Source organism: Equus caballus, chromosome 14, assembly GCF_041296265.1.
Source record: "Equus caballus isolate H_3958 breed thoroughbred chromosome 14, TB-T2T, whole genome shotgun sequence".
NCBI lineage: Eukaryota > Metazoa > Chordata > Mammalia > Perissodactyla > Equidae > Equus > Equus caballus.
The window spans coordinates 42,736,525-42,760,239 of record NC_091697.1 but is presented as its reverse complement, the minus strand read 5'-3'; the positions used below and the strand labels follow the sequence as shown (position 1 = coordinate 42,760,239).

Sequence of the window (23,715 nt, the reverse complement as noted above, 5' to 3'; positions counted from 1 at the left end):
GTCCTCCAAGAGGCGGCTGGTGGAGTGAAAGGCCCTGGTCCTCACACCGCCTCCTCCACCAGGGAGCTGAGACCTCGGGCACTGTCACAGCCATATCTGGTCTAAGTTTACCTATCTGCCATAGGTCATGGGGTCTCAACAGGAGTCATGGATGGACTTTGGGTCTGTGAGCCCCAAAAATGAATGCAAAATTTTGTCTGTGCAATTTTCGAGAGAGAAAAGCCGAGAGTTTCTACCAGATTCACACAGGGGGCTTCTGTGACCTACAGGAAGTGACAAACCATGGAGAATCTCTAAAGAACCTGTCAGCTCTTACAGTCTCTGAGCCTAGAGGAGGGAAGGCACTCAAAGAAACAAACACTGCATAAGGAGAAAGTGTCCCTCCACAGAGAAACAAAGTTCTGTGAGGTTAAAAGAAAGAACACTACAGCTGAGAAGAAACCAGGGAGGGCTTCAAGGTGGAAGCACTGCTCCCACACCACTATGGAACAATCAGGGCTTCTTCAGTGCAAGGGCCTCAGCTGGAATGCCCTTTAGAGAGCACCAAGTCCTAGCCCCTTTAGACAACCAGAAAGGAATGTTCAGAGAGGGGAGGTGACTTCCCCAAGGCCACACAGTGACCTGGGGCTAGAACCCAGGTCTCCTAATTCCAGTGCTCTCTCTCTACCCCTGCAAGTCCAAGGAAGTGTTTAAAACAGGGGACGGCAGTCAGACTGCTGAGGACAGCCTTGGTCAGGACTTGTGGGAGTTGTTCTGGACTCCCCACTTGAGAGGCTCCAGATGGCCTCTACCGCCACATGTCCTGTGTCCTCGTCTGCAGGGCCATGCTCTGTCTTGACACGTCCCACCTCTGCCCCAGCTGAGAGGGAGGAGCTGTCAGATTCCAGGGACTTGTCTCGCCTACTGGTAGGAGCCAGGGGAAGGGACCAAAGAGCCGGGGTCCGGCTGCGAGTCACAGGGTGTGACTGCACACGAGAGAAAAGACAGGCAGTGTCCTTCCCAGCACACATCTTCAGGGTGAGGAGTGGCCACCGAGCAGGCTGGCCACTGAGTTAAGGCTCCCGGGTGGCACATGCCAACAGGAGGGGACTCTGAAATGTTCATGAAATTTCAACCCACGGTGAAAACGTCCATTTCTAAGTTTGGCAAAGGCAGCCCGTGTCCAGTTCCCACGAAGCAGAAGACATGTCGACATAAATAAAACCTCCCGAGAGTCTGGGGCCAGATGACCTTTCCTCTTTAAGCTGCAACATGACACCTGCCTTGGCTGCTATCAGTCATACGCATGACAAATCAGAGGCTCCTTCTTCAGGGGACCTATTCCTGGAGCCCCCAGGCTGAACCGGGTCCCCCTTATGCCCTCTCCCTGGTCCCCGTCACCTCCTGCATGGTACCTCTACATATACTTCTGCTTGTTTGCGGCTGTAATTAGTTGTTTAGTGTTTCTTCCCCCTCAACGGTGGGCTGGACTGTTGACCACTGAGTCTCTGCCCAGCACAGCAGCGAGTGCACCATCTGCTGAACCAGGACTAGACAAATGAATACAGGAAGCTTTGTCTGATATGTCAGCCCCTCCCGCACAAACGGCCGTCACTACTGCAAACATCCAGCAGCACCGCCCCCATGAGGGTAATCCAGCAGGCCTGCCTGCATCTCTCCTGTATTCTCTGCTTCTCTGCACAGTCCCCTGGTCCATAACATTTTAACTCAACCAAAAGCTCTTCTCTAGGAAAACAAGAAAAAAGGAAAAGCAACAGCTAATCCAATCTCCTCAATTTTCAGATGGGAAACTGAGGCACAGGGAAGGAAAGTGCTTTTGCCTACAGCCACACAGCCCTCTAGCATGGGAGCCTGACTCCCACCCCCGGCTTGTTCACTCCACTGAGCTCCCCACTAATGCGGAGGGCAGGGCAGGCCTCCCGCGCTGAACCTCAGGGACCAGCAGCCACACTTGCCTCCTCCATTTCAATCTTGGACTTAGCCAGGAGGAGCTTGCGGTCAAAGTCGCGCTGCTTCTGCTCCCGCTCGGCCTCCAGGTCAGTCACCTGCTTCTGCAGGTCCGCCAGCTTCTGGCGCAGCTCAGTGATCTGGGTTCAGAGGCAGAGAGAAGGAGTGTGTGAGAGCAGGGGCAAACGTCCACGGTGCGAAGCTGCTGGGGAGGAAACAGCAAGCAGGAGCCTGCGGATGTCCCCAGAGCGCAGCCGAGAGCCACGGTTCAGGCTTGAGTTTCCAGAACCCCCACGTTACCTTCTGCTCGTACTGCTGCTTCATGGACCGGAAATGCTGGTCCCATTGCTTGTTCACTTCCAGCAGCTGTGGGGCGAGACGGGGGTAGCAGGAGATAAGCAGAGAAGCCACGAGGAGAGTCAACTCCACATGGACCAGCTTCCCAAGGTGCGTGCAGTGTGTGCCAAAGGTGGCTGCAGACGCTGCCTCAATCCTTCGCTTCTCAAAGACACAACGTTCCTCAAAGCAATTCACCTTTACCAACCGCCACATTGTATCCCTGCCAGGAAAGTGAGACTAATACCAAGACACAGAAACAGTACACAATTATGGAACACACACTTCTTCAGAGGGCAATTTGGGACTATGGATTAAAACTTCAGGGACCAGCCCTGTGGCATAGTGGTCAAGTTCGGCACATTCCACTTTGGCAGCCCAGGTTCGTGGGTTCTGATCCTGGGTGCAGACCTATGCCACTCGTCAGCCATGCTGTGGCAACAACCCACATATAAAGTGGAGGAAGACTGGCACAGATGTTAGCTCAGGGCTAATCTTCCTCAGCAAAAAAAATAAACAAATAATAAAACTTCAAGTTCACATTTTCTTCAACCCAATAATTCCACTCTGAAAATGTAACCAAAAGAAGTACTTGCACAATTGTGCAAATATATATGTACAAGGCTGACCATCTCGGCAATGTCTGTATTACAAAAAAAGTCCGGAGGAGAACCTAAGCATAGGAGCTGGGTTAAAGGCATCGTGGGACAAACAGAAAATGGAGCACTGTGCAGCTATTAAGAAAATCAAGCAACTAATACATTGCCTTGTTTCTAAGAAGACACTAACTATCTGCCATACTCTTATTGTAACAATTCCTCCAGGAAGAAAAACAATCCTACATCATTAAATACATAAAACCATGAGAAAGGGTATCCTAATTTCAGAAACATTAACATATGATAAAGAGTGCTCAGAATTCAAAGAATATAGTACATGTTTAACATATAAACAACTATCCTCAAAGATATGGTTAATTTTAAAGAAAGAAGAGTGGTCATCTGCAATGCAGTACATATCATTTTTTCTGCTTATTTTTAAAAACAGATTATACATTAGTAAGTACACAGAAGAAACTGAGGAATATGCAATGAACTGTTAGTAGCTGTGGTCATCTCTAGGAGGTGACATTCTCGATCTTTCTATCATGAGCATTACATTACTTTTGTAATCAGAAAAAATACCTACAGCAAAACAAAAAGAAAACTACAATGAATATGCACGTAGACAAAAGACTAAAGGAGGTCTGACTTCCCACTGTGCCGGGGGACCAGGCCCATAGGAAGGCCCAGGGACCTGGAGAAGGACCTGAGCCGGTGGAGAGCAGGGGCCGAGAGAGCAGACGGGAACTGGGCTTCCACCTCCCGTCTGGGAATACAGGCCTGGGGGTGGGAGACGGAGGAGGAACACGCACGAGGCACAAGGAACAGCCTCAACTTCTGACGACTTCCAGCCGGTTAGAAGCAGTGCTGCAAGAAGGCTCGGATCCTCTCGTTCTCTGACAGTCCCTCCCTGAACCAGCTGTGTGGTGACAGATGAATGCCAAGCCCCCACTCCTGATGCTGAAACTTGCCTACTTTATCCACCATGCAGGACTTCCCACGGAGCCTTCCTAAAGGACCTTCCTGCCAACAACTCCAAGCCGTGCCCCAAATGCCGCCTCCTTAGAGTGACCCCTGTGGGCAGGGGGACTGATCAAGAAACAAGAGCCTGGGACAAGGCAGCAGGTCTTCCCCATGGGCAGATGGCTCGGAGGTCACCATGGCAACTCTCCATAGTGGCTGGGACCAGCCAGGCAGCCAGGGAGGGCCTTTATCTTGCTGGTTCCAGGAGGGCAGAGGGGTCTTCCCAGACCACCGCCTCCTCCTCCCGCCACCTACCTCAGTGCGCTGCTGCTCCAGCATCTTCACCTTCTTCTCAGCTGCACCCAAGGCCCCCATCTCTGGGGTCTTACTTGCTGTCACACTAGCCTGGGGAGAAACACAAAGGGGCCTTCAGCAAAGCCTCAAATAATTCCCTCACCCACTTTGTGCTCCTCCAAGGCCCCTCACCCCTAAGACCTAGCCCTTGTCTCCCACCTCTCTATCCTTCCACCCACCAGGACACTGCCACACACCCAGCCATAACTAAGCCCCCTTCAGGAAGTCTATCAAAATCATTACTCCCCCTCCCTGACCCACAGTGGCTGCCAGACCCTGCCCCCCTCCTCCCCTCCCCACGGCCACTTCTTTCCCTGCTCAGGCTGTGTCTCCAAGGCACTGCCCACTACCCTCCCCTCCCCCAAAACAAATCAGCTCCAAATCCTGTGACCTGGAAGGCAAGAGTTATATGTTTTTTAACATCTCATAAAATGTTTATTTTAAAAATGTTTTTAGGGGCCGGTCTGATGGCGTAGTGGTTAAGTTTGCATGCTCTGCTTCAGTGGCCCAGGGTTCACAGGTTTGGATGCTGGGCATGGACTTAACACTGCTCATAAAGCTATGCTGTGGTGGCATCCCACATACAAAATAGGGGAAGATTGGCACAGATGTTAGCTCAGGGCCAATCTTCCTCACCAAAAAAAAAAGTTTTTAGAAAGATACAAAAATAAAGATGTCTGTCTACGTGTGATGGGTACCCATACATGTACTTCCTAGCTCTGTCCTCTGAGAGGGCCCAAAGCAGTGACACTCCAGGAGCAATGAGCACACCTTGTGCCCAAATCTTGGTTTCTAAATGCCATTCTATAACAAAAAGAAACAGGGCTCCCTGGAGAAGTGGTTAATTCCAGGGCTGGAGCAGGGAAAATAGAAGGCAAGTTCGGAGCATCTTATGGTGCCTGAAAGTAAAGAAGTACTCAATAACAATACTAAGAAGAAGGGCATGTCAAACGGGCACAGGAGACAGCTTGAAAGAGCTTCTTACGGCCAAAGGTGGAACAATTTGAACAAGAAAATAAATCACGATAATACTGGATTATAACCCAAAGAATAAAATAAATATCCTTGAGTCCACACTGGTAGAAAGGAATAGTTAAATAACAAATAAATGGGGGAGAAGGGACAACTCTCCCTCACAGAAGAATTCTAGGTAGCGAATGAAGAAAGAACGAGGGAAATACAAAATCGCACTAGAATGCTATGGTAATCATAATTGCAACAGGTGCAGTCCACGAACGGATGCTAAAATGAGAGAGCCGAAGTTTAAGAAGAAACAGGATTTTCACACAGTCTCAAAGTTCCCCCTCAAAAGTAAATATTTATTAATTACAAAGGGAAAATTAGTCACTTGTGGTAGAGAAATCTGACAGACATCCCCTTAACCGAGTGACGGAGGCTGACAGTAATAAGACACGCTGACCTCACACGCCCCCGACAGGACGCACTGCGAGGGCGCGCTGTCACTCCTGTGTCGTCCTGCCCGAATCCAGAACCTCAGTCGAATCATGAGAAAACACCAGATAAACCCAAACAGAGGGACATTCTACAAAGTACCCAGCCAGTATAACTAAAGAGTGTCAAGCTCCTGAAAGGCAAGGAATACCTGGGGACTGTCACAGACAGGAGGAGACTAGAGCAACGTGACCACTGAATGCGGTGTGGGCGCCAGGACTGGATCCTGGGGCAGGAAAAGGACATGAGTGGAAGCCTGGTGAGAGCTGAACGAAGCCTGCAGCTGCGGGCAGGGTGTTGTGCTGGCGTTCACTCCCAGATTTTGATCACCGATCAGGTAAGATGATAAGGGGGTAGGGATGTGGGAACTCGCTGGACTGTTCTGGCAACTCTTTCGTAAGTCTAAAGTTATCTCAAAACAAAAAGTTCTAAGTTTTTTCTTTAAAAAATAGGAAGGGCTGCTTTGAAACAGCAGAACAAGGCTAGGAGCCCAGAAGTTGAGCCCCAGCTCCACCTCCAAGGCCCTGCATGATGTAGGTCGAGACCCACACCCTCTCTGGGCCTCGGGACAAGGAGAAGATCAAACAGGGTGGGCTCTGAAGGCCCTGACCTCTGATACCCTGGGGGACTGTCAGCACTTGTCCTGGGGTCGCTGTCCACATTTTCTATTCCTTCCTTCCAGTCCACACTCCCCTGTGGCTTGGGGTGGGGCCTGGGGACAGAGCTTGTGAGGCTCAAGCGCCCCCTACAGGCTGAGGTCTGTAAGCACACCACAGACCCAGGGAGTGAGGGGAGCGGCTGGGGGAGCCCCCCACGGACCATCGCCTCCTTTAAGACAGGCGAGAGATGGGCCTGCGCTGAGAAGCCTGCTGCCTCCTGCAGGGAAGCTGCGCTTAGCATTACTGGGGAAGGAGAAAGAGGGGATGACTGGCTTATGGGGGAGCACTCAACCTCCACAAAGGAGAGGAGTCAGCCGGCAGGGCTGCTGGCGCCAAATCTGCCATTAAGAGCAACCGGTAACATTCACTGTTCACCACGTGCCAGGTGCTAAGCGTGCTTTACATGCACCACGTACTGAATCCTCCAATCCCCCTTTAGGGCAGGTATCATCATCTCCATTTTACAGAGGAGGAAACTGAGGCCGGAGAGTTTACGTAACTTGTCCAAGGTGGCCGCACTCACAAAGAGCTGGAGCTGGCATTCAACCCACAGGGGACTCCAGGGCACAGGTTCCCCACTGCCCGCACGGCCCACCTCCTCTGGGACCTTCCTCCCTGGCGTGGCGGGAAGAGCATCTGGCCTTTCCGGGAGCCAAGTGAGATGAGTTGATACTAAAGGGTTGGGAAATGTGAAGAGGCCTGCCCCCAGCACTCCAAGCCCCAGGGGAGCTGAGGGGCGCCCATGAGTCACTCCCGCCAGAAGGCAGACAAGGCAGGCTGGAGGGCTTCCCGGGCAGCGATTCCGAGGCCATTTATCTGCATGTGTCTCTGCCCCACCCCATGTCTGCCTGATGGCAAGTGATGCAGGAGTCTCGATTACGTGATGTCACATGACCTCTCCGAGCCTCCTGCCATAGATGTGTCACAAGGTAGCAGTTCCAGCCCTGCCCACCTTACATGCAGAGAGAGGGGATCCAAATGAGGTAATGGATTTGCAAGTCCTGGGTCAACTCTACATTGCCACATAGCAATAAGAAATTAAGTAATTAGGATAATTACTATTACATAGGTGTGGGGTTTGTTGAAGATGTGAAGTCCTGCTGCGCAGCCATTAAACCCCATTAAAGGGGAAAACACGTCAGTTAAAAAGTTGGGGCTCAGCTCTGCAGCAAAGGGGAAGGCACAGGCCAGGCAAGGGAGGCGAGCCAGCTCCTGCTTGGGAACTGGATGTGAGTCATGGCTGGGAGCGGCGGTGGGAAGGGGGCAAGTGGGCCAGCCCCGTGGCATCCCCAGGCTGTGCCAAGGTTGGCTGGTGCCCTCCTCTCTCCATGTTGGAAGCTCCAGGATGCAATCCCAGGAACTTAGCAGAGTCCGCTGAGGGCCTTTCTCACCTAGCAACCTAATTCTGCCAGTAAGATCTGAGATGTTAAACTGCCTTTTGGGAGCCACCCTATAAGAGAGACCTTGATCAATGGGTTTAGGGAATGTGCCCACATTGAGCAAAGGACTGGACGCCACCTTCTATCAGCAACGACCGAAGGGACTGCAGCTATTCAGCCTGGAGAAGAAGGGGCTAGTGGGGGCCACGGAGCCACGGTCACGGCCAGCAGCCTGAGCATGTATCCCAGGAAATGCCATGCTCCATGTGGCTGAAGGCAGAATAAAGGCTGAGGAGTGGAAGCTGCAGGGAGGCGGATGTCAGGACAAGCTGAGGAAAAGCCATCTAACCGTGGAACTAGCTGCAGCAGGAGGTGCTGAGCTCACTGTCACTGAAGGTGGCAGCAGAGGCTGGGCACCGGCAATCGAGGTGGCTGTGGAAGGAGTTTCTGACCACATACCTGCTGCTGTCCGGCCACCCCCTTCTTGATCGCGCCTTCCATCTTTGGCGAGCCTGGCCGCCCGGAGGCGCCCTCTTTGCCGCTGCTCATCAACAACTTCTTGAGCTCCACGTTTTCCTCCCTGGTTGGGGGCAAGGAGAGAGGTCACGTTGCTGGCCCTGGGTCAAGGAGGCTGGGGGCCTCACACCTACTATTCATCTGAGTTGCAGCTGAGTCCTGGGGAATAAGGACCCTGAAACCTGCTCTCGGGTAGAACCAAAAAGGGCATCTGTAAGCCACTTCGCTGGCAATCTGTGGGTTTCCCAGGAGTTCTAGGACAGAGACTCTAGAACCCTAGAGGGGTTTCCCCAACTGTGGATGTCTGTATACAAGCGATCTTCCGGATGCATCCACGCTGCACTGAATGACCCTGGGTCACACTGCTGAGAAAGTTACACCCTCTCCAGATCTCTTCAAACTTCCAGCATAGAGCATGGGGAAAGCCTCAGTTTGGTGCCAGGAGGTCTTGAGCACCTCTCTAATACCTACTAGTCTCCCTCGTTAACAGAGAAAGAGCAGCCTTCAGGCCCAGAGCCTTCAGTGGGCAAAGGTACTTGGCCAGAATTTGTGAGCACCCTTCCATCTTCATTGTATTTATTGTTGGAGTTGTCATCTATTCATTACAGCAATGCTGTTTTCCATTTACTCCAGTGAAAGTTTTCTTTACAATAATTTTTTTTTTTTGAGGAAGATTAGCCCTGAGCTAACATCTGCCACCAATCCTCCTCTTTTTTGCTGGGGAAGCCTGGCCCTGAGCTAACATCCATGCCCATCTTCCTCTACTTTATGTGCGGGACACCTGCCACAGCATGGCTTGACAAGCGGTGTGTAAGTCTGTACCCAGGATCCAAACCGGTGAACCCCAGTATAATAATTTTAAGTAAAAACACGATTCAAACTAAACTCTTAAGTAAATAATAAGGTAGGTGATACTGGACATAATAAAGGTGGCGATGTGGATTAAGGTACAACTGGAATATGGAAAATATTTCTTTTTTTTTAAAGATTTTATTGTTCCTTTTTTTCCCCAAAGCCCCCTGGTACATAGTTGTATATTTTTAGTTGTGGGTCCTTCTAGTTGTGGCATGTGGGACGCCACCTCAGCATGGCCTGATGAGCGGTGCCGTGTCCGTGCCCAGGGTCCGAACTGGTGAAACCCTGGGCCGCCAAAGCGGACTGCATGAACTTAATCACTCGGCCACATGGCCAGCCCCTGGAAAATATTTCTTTAAGTCCTATTTGAAGGCTTGGTTTCCACATAATAATAGAAAAACAGAGAAGGTAAGTGGCTTTCCCAAGGTCACACAGCGGGGACTTGTGCTATTGCCTTCTAATCATGAGTCTGTCCTCCAACCTGGATTTTGGGATTCATGGATGGAGTCATTATGACTATAAAACCTCAAAACTTTTGGCCATCCAAAAGTAAATAAGTATATGCTGATTCAAAATGGCCCTGTGACCCACTAGTTACACATTATCGTGGCCATACTTAAGAAATTTATAGGGGCCAGCCCGGTGGCACGGTGGTTAAGTTTGCACGTTCTGCTTCTTGGCGGCCCGGGGTTCGCCAGTTCAGATCCTGGGTGTGGACATGGCACGACTTGGCAAGCCATGCTGTGGTGGGCATCCCACATATAAAGTAGAGGAAGATGGGCACGGATGTTAGCTCAGGGCCAGTCTTCCTCAGCAAAAAGAGGAGGATTGGCAGTAGTTAGCTCAGAGCTGATCTTCCTCAAATAAATAAATAAATAAATAAATAAATGTCATTAAAAAAAAAAAGAAATTTATATTCTTTCTCTTTCTGTCGATTCTAAAATAAGCAACAGGAAGGGGAGAAAGGGAGTGGCAAGTCCTGGCTATAACACAGAGCTCTCCTGCATGTACCTGAGCCCAGCTAGCACCCAGCAGATGATTCATCCGAATGATCTCAGACCACAGTGCAGGCAGGAATTAGAGCCACTCCAGTGAACGGGGAGCAAGGAGGCCCAGGTTCTCACCGTGAGCCCTGAAGCAAGTCCCTGCCTCTCGTTAGGCCTCGGTCTCCCTCTGCACAATGAGGGGTCTGGCCCGCCTGCTCTCAAAGGGCCCTTCCAGCTCTAACAGTCAAGTTGAGGGGTTCTCAAGTGCGATCCTGGGCCCACCTACATCATAACCACAGGGGCCCGTGGGAAAACGCAGACGCCCAGGTCTCGCCTCAGACCGGCTGAGTCAGAACCTCGGCAGGGGAAGGAGGAGTGGGAGAGTGAACTTGTAGTGCCTTCCCCGACCCTCAGTGATCCTGCACGAAATCCGAGCCCCACTAGCCCAGATGAGGAATCCGACCAGCCTCAGGAAAACAGAGCAGGACGGGTGGTGGCCAGCAGGGGGCAGCAAAGTCCTGCGTCCTCGCCAGCAGCCAGCGAGCCGCTGTGAACAGGCCACCGGGCAAGCTCCCGAGGAAGGAGTGCAATTCGTACACACCCTTCTGAAGCTCTCTAGGCACTTTATGAACAGACGCTCCCCAGGTATTAAAAGGGCCAAAGAGGAAATGCCAAGGGACCCAGGGAGAAGGACCCAGAGACCCATCACCCAAAGCAGGGCTCTGGACACAGACCTCGGAGCCCTCACTCCAGAGACCAGCACCACGCGGCACGGCGTCCTCCTGCCCACCCCGGGTCCTCATGCCCTCCCTGAGGAGCCGGGACTCACCGCAGCCTCTCGGCAGCCTGATCCCGCTGCTCCAGGCCCTTGTCCAGCTTGGCCTTCAGGGCCTCATTCTCCTTCCGAAGCTGCTCACACAGGGTCTGCAGGGCAGAGAGGTAGACGGGGGGAAGGGAAGGGAAGGGATGCACCCCAAACGCATGCTGATGTTGGAGGACAGGGGAGGGGATGCAGTCAAGCCAGGTCCCAACACTTACCCCCTCTGCCTGGCCTCACCCAATCCCTCTCAGGACGGCTGGGAGCCAAGCCGCGAGGCTCATCCAGGCCCTCTACACATGCTCTCCCTCAGGAGCCAGCGGTGAGGACGCCTGACCAACAACGAGCCACAGGGTCTCCTGGTCCTCCAAGGCAGAGAGCTCCATCCCTCCTCCTCCTTTACTGCTGTTCCCACAGCCTACAACACTCTTCCCCCCGAGCCTTCCCCGGACTGACTTCTACTCCTGCTTCAAGTCTCAGTCTAAACGTCACCTCCCCAGAGAAGTCCTCCCTGACTTCCACATCTCAGGTGTTAGGTCACCTCCCTTATCCTCACTCAGCCACCTGCTCTCACCCTTCTTGGTACTCAGGACAATTAGAGCTAAAGAACTGTTTGGGTCATTGTTCTTAATAACCCTCCCCTACCCCACCACTAGCCTGAGACGCCCCCACGGTGCCCCCGCAGTCTCTTGTCCACTGCCTGATCCCCAGCCCCAGCTCAGGCCCTAGCACAGGTCCACACTTAACTGCATGAAGGAAACCACAACTGAACGACTAAGTGGCCAAACGAATGAATGAACAAGTGACAAAATGAGTCCCAGGAGGCCTGCGAGCTCAGCCGATTTGGAGAGCATGCGAGGCTTCCCGTGCCGTCGAACAGCAAGTCGGAAGACAGGGCGCCGGGTCGAGACCTCGGCCAGTTCCTCAGGAGTGGCTCAGGCCTCCTTCACCCCGAGACTCAGTTCCCTCCTCTACAAAATGGGGGCAACCGTTCCTTCCTGCCTCCTTTCCAGGGCTGCTGTGAGCACAAACAGGACCACGACGGTATAAGCGCCTTGTGACCTGCCAGGCACTCGACAACATTTGAGGACTTATGCTGGAAGGGCTGCGAGGTGGGGGGCATGGAGAGGACGGCCAGACACAGGGCCTCACTGATGGGGAGGGAAGGGAGGCGCTGACTAGTGATGCTGAGGCGCCGTGTCAGTCCTAAGTGACCCAGTCTTTAACAAACACGTAGCGAGCACCCACACGTGCCTCGTCCATGGCTGGGCGCTCCTCCCCTCCCTGCTCATTGGAGCCTCACAGCTTCCCCAAAGCTACGTAATGCGTCTCTATTTTAAAGGTGGGCTCATGCAGGTGAAATAATTTGCATGAGGTTGCACAGCTGTTAAGAGTCACCACTGGGATTAAACTCCACCTGTCAGACCTTAAACTGGTGTCTCTCTCCCCCGTGATAAAAGAGCAGAGAAGGGAGGCAGCGGCCTGTGAGCTGGGCTGGCGGCGGAGACTGGAATTCACCAGACATTTCACCCGCTTCTTCCATTTCCATTTTCCAGGCGACCGTGTGACTAGTTCTAGCCAATGAAAGAGGAATGGAAGTGACAAGGGTCACTCTGGGCTGGCCCATGCACAATTCTCTGGTCTTTTTTCCTTGTGTCTATGGCTATTGCTGCCTCACATTCCAAAGGGTATGAGATGGTGGGGCCTCCGTCAGTCTGGGCCTCTAAGTAAGCATGGAGCAGAAACAAGCCCCTGCCACACAGAATAAGAGGGAAGACTTTTATGTTATCGAGGGAGATTTCAGAGTTGTTTGTTTCCACAGCAAAACCTAGCCCTTTCTGACTAACATAAGAGAGACGGGAAGGCTGAATGGAGGAGACAGCCCAGAACGGGAGGGTGGTCGGGCACGAGGGATCCGAGGCTGAGAGAACAGAACACTATTCTGACTGGTTCCAACACCCAGCAGAGGCCCTGTGCCGTACCTGGATTTGAAAATGTTTGTTGAGTGAACCAAGAAACAAATCAATGAATGCATAAAGAAGAACCGGATTAATCTGCCTCCACCCACAGGCTGGGAAATACCCAGGATGCCATGGCCCTGGGCGAGGCCTCCCAGAGGACAGAACACCCTGCTCCTGGTCACTGTGGGAAGGCCAGGACAAGGTCTCACGTGCTGCTCACCCTTCCAGTCTAGAGCACTGTTTCCTCGGAGTCCCTGGGTAAACGCCCTGGGCACAAAGCAGCCAAAGTAGAGAGGGCATCATCTTAAGGCCTTCAAAGGGGTTGACATAGCTCACCTGTGTGGTCACCTGCTCATTCATTTGTTCATTCACCAAATGCACATTAAGCACCTACTAAGTGCCAGGCACTGGGCTATGACAGATGTACATGCCCCTCTTGTGAGGCTCACATTCTAGCAGAGAGCGCAAGGAAAGTACACACAACGTAAAGAAACCACCTAAGAAAACACGCTCATTCCAAACTCTGACAATGGCTAAGAAGGAAACAAACAGGGGCCTGATGTAAAAACAACAGAGGTCGGCAGGACCCCTTTTAAGAGGCCTGGTATCGATGCCCTTTTCAAAGCCAGAAAGCTGACGCTCGACGTGACCCCGGGCAAGCGAAGCACCGGTTCACCCCACAGGGCTCGGCTCTGACACCTCAAGCCCCGCTGAAGGACGCGCATCCCTCCAGGCCTCCCCTGTGGCCCCAATCACTCCTCCAGCCCGGCCACTCGAGGTGGGATCGGGGTCCTGAGCTCTCCCTGGAGTCCTCTGCTCCCCATCTCTCTCCTCGCACCTTGTCTCCAGCCAGGGCGTCCCTCCTGCTCTTGTCGACCCAGGCCCTTCCCAAGGTCACACATGGTGGATCCCCCTTCCACGGGGCACGAGAATGTCTGCCGATGTGGGGGAGCCCACAGACCAGTGACTGGCAGAGGATGGTCTGGGACAGAGGAGGAGACTTCGTTATAGCTCCGTCACTAAGGTGACAGGTGCTCAGGTCCTGAGCAGGTCCTCTCCGAGCCTCAGTTTCACCATCTGCGAATCCTTCTCTACCCCCAAACCCTCAAGGCTAACATCCCCTTACCAGTATGAACGACTGATGATAAAATCCTCACAGTGACCACGTGTCAAGCACTTACTGTGTTCTAGACTGCACTAGGTGTTCCACTTAATACTCACAGCAAGCCCCTGAGGGAGGCATTCCCAGCCGACAGGGATAGTGAGGGACAGGGAGGATAAGTGACTTGTCCAAGGTCACACGGCAATAAAGAGTCACCACTGCAAACCCTACCAAGAGCAGCAGAGCCCTGTCTGATCTAGAGCCAGAAGGGGAGAGGACGGCGCAAAAAGACCGGGCAGGGATCCGCCCTGCTGACACAGGGTGGCTTGGAGTTGGAATCGCCTCGACGGCACTAACAACAAACTAGAACCCAGGACCGTACGCCTCCAAGGCCTAGTCTGGCCCAGGAAGGAAACGTGACCTCATTTCCATGGCACAGGGAGGGTTATGAAAGGCAGCCCCCTCCATAGTGGAGGCAGAGAGGGATGGTAGTTAAGAGCATGGACTTTGGAATGTGACAGATTGAGGTTCAAATCCTAACTGCACCATCTACTAGATGGGTGACCTTAGACAAAAAAAAATATCACCTCTTGAGGGCTGTGTCCCCATCTGTGAAGTGGGGATAATGATGGTCCTACCCCAGGGGGCTGGTCCTTGCCCCCTCCCTTCTCCTGCCTGTACATCAAAAACAAAGGCAGGGCTGCCGCCGACCTGCCCACCCGCCATTTCCCAATTTCCTTCCTCTTCCTCGTCCCTTCCCACAACTTCTTTACCCTGCCCACTACCCTGAGCAAGAAGCCCAAAGTTGGCCCCCAGCATCACCCTCAGAAGCCCCCTGGTACCCAAGCGTTCCCGGGACGACCTGGAGGAAGCCGAGGGGAGGCACTCCTGCTGAGTCCAGGCACCCTGCCTGACGGCCTCACCTGCAGGATGGAGGTGCGCTGCTCATTCTTGTGCACCTTGGAGGCCAGCCGGTTGAACTCGAGGGCCATGCGGCCCAGGTGGGTGAAGAGCTGGCTGTGGTCCGGCTCCTCAGCGCACACGCTCAGGGTGGTTTCCAGGCGCTGCAAGTGCAGCATCAGGTTGGTGTCCTCGTGGGGCAGGGGGCCCAGCTCCTGGAGCGGGGAAGGGGACATAGATCACTCTTCACCAGGGTCTGAGTAGACGTGGCCAGCCATTCTCCCTCTGCTTCCCCATTCCTCGTGACTCAGTTTCCCCCTGTGATCCCAGCTCAGCCCAGGGAAATTCTCCAGTTACGCAGGTTCCCTGTCTGTGGCTGACTCACAGGGCAGGACCCGGGCCTCCCAGGCCACAGGCTGGCTTACCAGCAGCGGAGCCACCTTCCTCCCACATGCTGGGCCTCACTGAGTGCCTGTGGGTAAATCACTTGTCCACTGGGCCTCAGAATGCTCATCTATGAAATGTCCACACACCCTTCCCGCCCTCCACCTCACAGGGCGCTTATGAGGGCACTGACACTTGGAAGCAGCACGCGCAGGAGAGGGGTACCAGTCTATATACAGCACTGCCTCTTTGGCTGAGGGAGTCCTGACCAGGGAGCCACACAGAGACCAAAACAGTCCAACTTTTATGTCTGTACACATGTCTTCCAGGGAATGGTCCAAGCACTCACCAGCTTCTCAGAGGACCCAAGACTCAAACAGGCTAAGAAGCATAGCTCTAAAGAGTTCAAAGAATCGCAATCTAGTAGAGTACATGAGAAACGAAGCATCCCGTGCGTAGGACAGCCCACTCTTGACCATCACTCAATCTCTCCTTCTTTCTCCACCTCCCCTCTGTCTAGAATACTCTTATCAAAGACAGTGCCTTGGTTATGCCACCACCGTGCCCAAGGCCCACAGGGGCACCTGACAACTAACTGCCAAGCCCAGGCCCCCTGCCAGGCGTCCAAGTCTCATCTTCCTGGCCAGAGCCCCACGCACCAGGCCCTGCGGCTTCTCATTCTTCCCTCCCGCAGTGAGCCCTCTGCTCACCTTTCCCCGCCCTGCCCACGCCGCAGCTCCTCTAGCAGGCTTCCCCTAACATCCATGGGAGTCACAGGACATCAGAGCTATGAGGGGCCTCAGGGTGCAGGCTGGGAAACCAAGCTCTGGAGAGACGGACCCTGCCCCAAGTCACCCAGTGAGTCAGTGGCAGAGTCAGGACTGGAACTTAGGCCTCCTGACTTTTGATCTGGTGCTCTGTCGCACTGACCTCTGAACTCTGCCACAGTAGAAATGCCCCAAAGCCACACCGTGGCACTCAGTGAATGCCCCTGTAACATTGTGAGCACCTTATTCTAATAGGAGTTAACGCTGCTGCCTCAATCCTGCACTCGGCCCCTCAATGCCTCTTTCCACAAAGGATCAGAGGTGGCGATGCTGCTCTGTGTACGGCTCATGAATTGCTTTATTCCTCTGATTTCTCCAACGAGGGCGACAAGCTCCCAGAGGGCAGGGAGGCTGTCTTGTCTTTGCTCAGCACAGCCCAGGCACATGGTGGGGATAGGATGAACTTATTAACAAGATGAAGTTACTGGTCTAAGATCAAAGAGTGAAAGATTTTCTGAGCAGGGTCATCTTGCCTCCTCAGCCAGCTTCTCAGCGCCCTTAGGGACCAGACAAAGGGACAGAACTTCCCAGGATACAAAACACAGAACCTTTCTAATACTCAGAGCTGCCTGGTGTGGTGATGAGCCCCTGAGTCACTGAAGGCATGCTAGTGTAAGCTGGATGACCAGACCACTTGATGGGGAACTTGCACTGGGGACCGACAGACACAAGATGCAATCAGTGAACCAAATTAGCAACATTTGTCCCTCAAATCCTTGGTGGAACAAGGCAGCGGGGACCAAGGCGTCAGTGAAGTAAGGTCAGCCCACTTACTGCCTACATAACAAACAAAAAGTCTCAAAGTGGGGAGGGAGAGAGAAGGAGGAGAGAATAAGACTTGAAGACTTTTGAAGAATGTTCCAGACCTTTTGCCCTTGCAATGGTTCTCCAATAAGCCTGCCACTGTAAGATAAAGCAGGACATCACTGGAATAAAGGCAGCAAGTAGGGTAAGGGACAGAATGAGGATGCTGGGTGGACAGCCCCGAGCTGGAGGAGTGAGAGAATGAGTGTGTGTGTGTGTGCACGTGTACCTGTGTGTGTGAAACGTTTAACGTCCTACCTGGACGCCCTGAAGGGGAGGCTGGGAGGAACAGCACGCCTGCACAGAAGGGTAGGTCACCTGCCTTGAGCCGCTCTGGGCCTCTCGGACCCTCTCCACTCTACCTGGGCTCGGGGCCCACAGGCCCGAAGGCTGAGTCACAGTGTGTGAGGTGCCCTGCATTGGTGGAGACAAGGGGGCTGGCACTGTGCCCAGGCTTTCACAATGGTCGGGTGCCTGTGCGGCCCAAGTCGGGGAAGTCACCAGCCAGGGATTTGCATATGTGAGCGAGAAGCATCCCCTGCTCTGGCCCCTCGTGTATCCCCAAGTGACTCCAGGGTGCCCAAGGGACCTGTGCGGGTCCAGTGGCCCTCACCCAGGGCTGGGTGAGTGAAACAGAGAGGAGACATGGGACATGCCCGGGGACCTGCCATCCACTCACCATCGTGTTCCTGGTGCGGCTGCCACTCTCTGGTGGTGAATTCTGGTCATCGGTGGGGACCACTTCAAATTCAGAGGAGGAGCCCTGTGCAGAAAGGGGGGAAGAGGCTGCCTGAGATGAAAACTCCTGGCCCCTCCCCTGGGGCCCCGCAGCTGAGAGCAGCGAGGGGGCAGAGAATGGAAGGACCAAAGCCCTCTCACATCCGAATCACTCGGGCAGCCCCTGCGTGCAGAGGCTGGGCTCACGGGGCAGTTACACTTCATTTCATGTGAGACCACAAAGCAGGAGTCCCAGGCTGCCTGCGGCCCACTGTGTAATATGATGTCATGTCCTTTTTGCGGCCAGTTTCCCCATCTGTAAAACGGAGATGTTGACCAGCTGACCTTGAACTGCTAGCACTTCAGGATTGTATTTTTCTTAAAGGCCTTGCACTTTTTTTTTTTTTTTAAAGATTTTATTTTTTTCCTTTTTCTCCCCAAACCCCCCGGTACATAGTTGTATATTCTTCGTTGTGGGTTCTTCTAGTTGTGGTATGTGGGACGCTGCCTCAGTGTGGTTTGATGAGCAGTGCCATGTCCGCGCCCAGGATTCGAACCAACGAAACACTGGGCCGGCTGCAGTGGAGTGCGCGAACTTAACCACTCGGCCACGGGGCCAGCCCCAAGGCCTTGCACTTTTAAAAGATTTTCGTGAACTCCATTATTTCTCAAAGCAACCCACGGAGCAGTCAGAGGGTTACATCCCCTGTAGACAGATGAGGAAACTGAGGGAACATCGTTAGTTAAGGCAAAAGTAGGGACTGTACCCAAGCAGTGCAAACCCAACACCCCTGCTACAACACCAGAGCTGTCTCCCAGGCCAGGGCTCACCGGCTGGTCGCCTGGAGAACACACAGTTGGTATGGCTACTGCCAAGTGGTCCTGTGCCAGCCTTGCCGACCCTGTCCCGGAGGTCCCAGAGGAGCAGACTGATCTGGGATAAGTCCCAAAGATGTGCCAACAAATCTGGAGAGACTTCTTCAGGATTCACCCAAATCCAGGGTGGCCAAGGACACCCAGACGTTCTCACATCTCTCAGCCATTGCAAGCAAAGGTACTGGTTTTCAACCAATGGATAGGCCAATGGGCCCTCTGAACCAGCAAGTGGCTCTGGGATTGCTATTAAACCTGGTCTACAAAGACTATGCCAGCCTTCCTTCGTCCACGAAAGGGCAGACGGATGGGAGAATCTCTGTGCTCAGTTTCTGCTGAGCCTCATGGCCGCCAAGAACCCAGCTCTGGATCTTGACCCTGCCTTAGAAACTCCCGTTGACCTCTACCTTCCCTCAGTGTTTGTGTGACCTTGGGAAATGCTCTTCTCTCTCTGGACCTGATCTGTAGGATGAAGATGCTAAACAATATGATCACTTGGGTCCCTTCCAGTCTTAGGAGACCAAGCAAAACTTCTCAAGGCAAATCTCTAGAAGACAGTTCCCAAGCCCCCTTTGAGATGTGAGTTCCACGTCACAGCCATCTGTTTTCCGAGCACTGTGCTCAGTCAACATTACACATCAGTTAACATTGCACAACTTAGTAAACGGGAGAATTCCCTGTGCACACAAGGGTCTTCCTGGTAAGTTTTAACTATGACCTTCCTTTGAAAACGGGGAAACCAAGGCCCCAAAGAGATTGAGATCAACTTGCCCAACATCACCCAGCAAGTTAGAACTCAGGCTTCTTGACCCCACCCCTCTCTCTTCACGTTCCTGGATCTGCCAACAGGACCTTAAAGTCCAGGCAACCTTCAGCTGCGACTGCAAATGCAACTTACGCTGGATGGAGGTTTCTGGACTGGCTCTGGCTTCTCGTTGGGGTGTGCGGGGTCAGCGGGGGGTGCTGGGACGTCTGCATCCTTTTCTAGAGAATTGAGAAAAACATGGGTGAGCAGCAGGGAAAAGGGACCATCCCCTGGAGGACAGCCCTGGCCAGAAGGGTTCTCCCACAGAGTTCCCGACTTGAGTCTGGGCAAATGGGAGGAGGTCCCACGGGGCCAGAGAGCCTGGGAAAACAACTGGCCGTGGAAGGATGGGGACAGAACCTGGGCAGAAAGACTACCTTCCCTGGACTTGCCGGGAAAATCCCAAGGTGGCCGCTGCTCCTTGCTACCCTGGACCTGCCTCAGTGATGACAGGGACGACAATTTACAATTAACGAAGTGTTTTTATACTATTTTTTATCTCAGTGGATGCTCATGACAGCTCTGTATCCCCATTTTAAAGATAAGGAAACTGAGGTGTGGAAAGGTCACCACCTGGCTCACAGTCACAGAGTCAGGAACTGCAAAACCAGGACTCAGACTTGGCTCTCCCTCCCCCACCTCCTTGGGCTCTAGCCTGGCACCAATCTGGGACTCAGAAGACACTGCTGAAGGGACAAGTGGTGGCTGACTATGCCCCCTGACTGCAGCACAGATGACTCAGACATCATCACTTTCCTCCATTTGTCCATTCAGCACATGGAACCACCAGCCAAATGGAAGGCTGGCGCACTGGCCTGGGCCAGGACCGCAGGCGGGGCTGCAGCAGGAGGCAACCTTAGCCCCAGGGGTGGGGACCGCTTCCCTCCACTCCGGACCTTGCCCTGGACTTGGAGATGCGCCACAGGAATGCATGGTGACCACACACAGGACTTTAACCCTTAGTCACAGTCAATGTTCTCCTGTAATACGCAGCATATATGCAACCTCACATCTGAAATACATAGCAGCAGGCAAGTCCAGCTTCTTCCATGGGTCTCAGCTTCCCCAAATGTAATATGGAAGGAGGGGGCCAGACCAGAGAGCTTCTGATTCCTTTGCCAGCTCTGCGTAAACCAAAGTAGCTGCCTGGAGCCCTGGGCCTGGCACATAGTAGCTGCTCATCAAATATCTGCTGAATAAATATGCTGACAAAGATCCCGGAGCCACCTCTCAGGTGCAGTGGACAGCTGTGATCTACCACCAGTGTCTGCCAGGGCCTCAGGGGTGCTGAGTTACCAGCCATTTTTGGACAAGATTATTTTGAAGTCCCTTCCAAACCTGACCTTCTCGGGATTCTGTAGCCAAAACATGATTGGGAGGATGGTCTGTGGCCTAAGGATAAACGAGGGAGATGTGGATTTCTGAGCAGGAAGGGAGAAGGTCCCCTGTTAAGGGTGTGGAGAGCCAGGAGTGCGGGGAAAAGTAGAAGACAAGCCGGGCCCCACGTACCTGTGAGCTCAGCCAGGTGGTCGAAGGAGGCCAAAGACGGAGACAGAGGTGGGAGCAGCTCACCGTCCTTGACCAGCTCCTCTGCCTTCTGCCGCAGCCTGGATGCTTCCATCTGAGACTCTTCCAGAAGCTCCCCTGGGGACACAGAGGGGAAAGGAGGAGCGAGAGGAATCGCTCAGCTCAGTGCACTGCTGCTCCCAGCCCCGCGCCCTAAGCCTGCTTCTGCCTGGCTCTCTGGGCCCTGGGCTTCGGTGCCACCATCGCCTTGTGGGCTGAGTGGGACACACAACATTCTAGCTCCCTGCCAGAAACAGGCCAGATAAGGAAGTGGGCCCTGCAGTCAGGGAAAAAGGAGTGTAGGGGAATCTAGAACAAACTCCTGGCCCCCAGCACCCTTTTCTGGCCCCACTCCCACCACACCTGGCTGAGGACTCCATAGAAAGCCAGGGGCTCTGTTAGGCCTACGATCATGGCATCCTGGGGTACCCACAGCCTACACCCCACAGTCAGGGCTTGCCTCCAGGGAGGAGACCCTCCATAATACCGCCCCTCGGGGCCTCAGTTTTCCTTTTCCGACAGGTGGGGAAGGGGAAACTCCAGCCTCCCTCCCCGGTCTGCCATCCAAGCAGAGATCTGCCAGGCAAGGAGAAAGTATTTGGAAAATCGGGGAGTTGTGCTCGTCCCCAAAGCCTGAGACCAGAGAAGGTGGAGCAAGACAAAGGAGTAGTTGTAGGAGCTTGGAGGAAAGAGAGCTCTCTGGATGGGGACATCAACAATGCCTCGCACGGAGGAGACGGCATCTGAGCTGGGTGCTGACGGAGGGGCGACTCAGTCACATGGAGGCGAGTGGGCTTGCTCTAGGCCATGTGACAGCTGGAGCAAAAGCCCGGGAAGGAGAACCAAGGGACCGCCCCCCCCCCCCCCCCCCCCCCCCCGTTTCCATGTCCACAAACGGGGCCTTCCAGCTCCCTCTCTCCAGCTCCACGCCTCCTTCTTGGCCCCTCACAGTATTCTGAGACCTGTCATCGCGGTTCTGGGGTGCTGGGGATTCAGGGCTGGGAAAGGGCCCACCACGCTACAGAAGAGCATGAAGACCCAGCTGCAGGGCAGGTGCCAATGTGGGACCGGGAGGGACAGAGGGATGCTGGGGCAGAGGCCCACGTGGCCGGCGCTGCAGGGACAAGGCCTGCGGGAGAGTGCACGGTCTGCTTTACCTAACATCTTTATCCCTTGCATTTTTTCCTTCAGTCGGGAATTCTCCTCCACTAGGCGCTCAAAAGCCGCCGACGCCTCTCCCGGAGGCACGCTGCCCCCAGGGTCGTAGATCCGGTATGGTCCTCTCCCTTCCATGAGGGTGGCTCAGCCCCTGGAGTGGTGCCCACCTGGCTGTAAGGACAACAGCAATATATCAGGGGGCTGGCCGGGCCATTGAGGCATCCTAGTCAATCAGTGCCCCAGAAGGCAGTCCCCACAACCCAGAAGAGAACACAGCACTTCAGGCTGGTCTGTCCACCGTACAGCAGAGCAGGACAGTCACCTCCTTTGATCGGGACACTCTGCCTCTATTAATGCAACCTAAGAATGGCATCAATTTCTTTTAGCAGCCTCACTGCACTGCTGGTTCATTTGGAACAGCAATCAACTGTGAGGTGCAATGTGGAGTACAGGAAGAGCACTGAACTGGGAGTCAAAAAACTTGAGTTCATGGAGCCAACCCGGTGGCGTAGGGGTTAAGTTCGCATGCTACGTTTTGGCAGCCCAGGGTTTACGGATTCAGATCCCGGGTACAGACCTACACACTGCTTGTCAAGTCATGCTGTAGTGGCCTCCCATACACAAAAAATAGAGGAAGATGGCACAGATGTTAGCTCAGTGACAATCATCCTCACCAAAAAAATAAATGAAACAAGTTGAGTTCATATCCTGTCGATGGGGTCCCAAAGGAGAGGGATGCTGGCTCACTGCATCCTCAGCACCCAGCATGGTATTAACTGTGACATGAATGCCCAATAAACACTGACTTAATGAATAAAAGGTCTATCCATCAACTCACTGTGGGATCGTGCAGACCCTTCCCCTCTCTGAGGAGGGGAAATGAAAGCCTTACACTCAATCAGTGATCTCTACAGTGAAATGCTCGTGCCCTAAGGGATACGCAAGTCAATCCAATCCAAAGTTCCATGTACATGCACATTGCCTTTTTTAAAAGAAAGAAGAGGAGGAAAAACCCTGACTGTGTTTAATAGACTAATCGACACTGCCACCCTCCTCCTTCAGTCTCACATCATGTAGGGTCTGTCCCTTCCGGTTTTAATGAACAGAAGAATTTTCCATCGAACCACGATCTACCCGTGCTGCAGGTGTTCTGCATTAGTCTGTTCAATCTCATCTGCTTTATTTCATTTGAAATTACTCTGTGAAGTGACTTCAGAATCCTAGTTCTGTGACTTTGCAGAGCAACTTCTTTCTTGCACTCACTCCTTCATTCATCCAACAATTATTTATTGGGCATCTACTCTGTGCTGGGTCCTAGTCTAGGTGCTTGGAAATTATCATCAAACAAAACAGACATGAACCTCTGATGGCGCTTACAGACGGATAGGTGGGTAAACACAGTATTAGGGGTGATGAAACCATCTATGGACAAAAATTAAGCAGGAAAGTTTGAGGCCGGGACTTTCATTTTAGCAGAGACCTGAAGGAGGAGAGGGAACTAGCCACACAGATATCTGGAGGAAGAATATTATAGGAAGAGGGGACAGTAAGTGCAAAGGCCCTGAGGCTGAAAAACTGATCCAGCTTCCAGCCCTACAAAGAGCTCGCCAACACGAAAGAGCTCCAAAGGCCTCCACCGGGGACCTCAGAAGGACTTAGTCACCACCCCCAGGGCAAAAACTGTTTGTCAGGAATCCTCAAAGGCCCTTCGAGGACCCACACAGAGCTCACTGAGAGAAAAGAGTGAAAAAG

At 53.3% G+C, this 23,715-nt stretch overlaps 1 protein-coding gene across 14 annotated transcripts in view; it reads right to left on the bottom strand.

Moving 5' to 3' along the window:
- The window catches only part of TNIP1 (TNFAIP3 interacting protein 1), a 51,101-nt gene that overhangs the window by 7,762 nt on the left and 19,624 nt on the right, over positions 1 to 23,715 (bottom strand). For 6 of the 14 annotated variants that reach the window (XM_005599281.4, XM_070233996.1, XM_070233994.1 and 3 more), the window contains exons 2-11: positions 21,963 to 22,134; positions 20,749 to 20,883; positions 19,333 to 19,418; positions 17,524 to 17,607; positions 14,853 to 15,044; positions 10,879 to 10,973; positions 8,152 to 8,272; positions 4,164 to 4,253; positions 2,248 to 2,313; positions 1,956 to 2,087 (exon numbers count right to left, since the gene is read on the bottom strand). In XM_005599281.4, the coding sequence (XP_005599338.1) occupies positions 1,956 to 2,087; positions 2,248 to 2,313; positions 4,164 to 4,253; positions 8,152 to 8,272; positions 10,879 to 10,973; positions 14,853 to 15,044; positions 17,524 to 17,607; positions 19,333 to 19,418; positions 20,749 to 20,883; positions 21,963 to 22,098 (1,137 nt within the window). In that variant the 5' untranslated portion in view covers positions 22,099 to 22,134. Of the gene's footprint in view, positions 1 to 1,951; positions 2,088 to 2,247; positions 2,314 to 4,163; positions 4,254 to 8,151; positions 8,273 to 10,878; positions 10,974 to 14,852; positions 15,045 to 17,523; positions 17,608 to 19,332; positions 19,419 to 20,748; positions 20,884 to 21,962; positions 22,135 to 23,715 lie in introns of all 14 variants that reach the window. The other 8 variants (XM_070233991.1, XM_070233990.1, XM_070233995.1 and 5 more) reach the window with 3 other exon arrangements.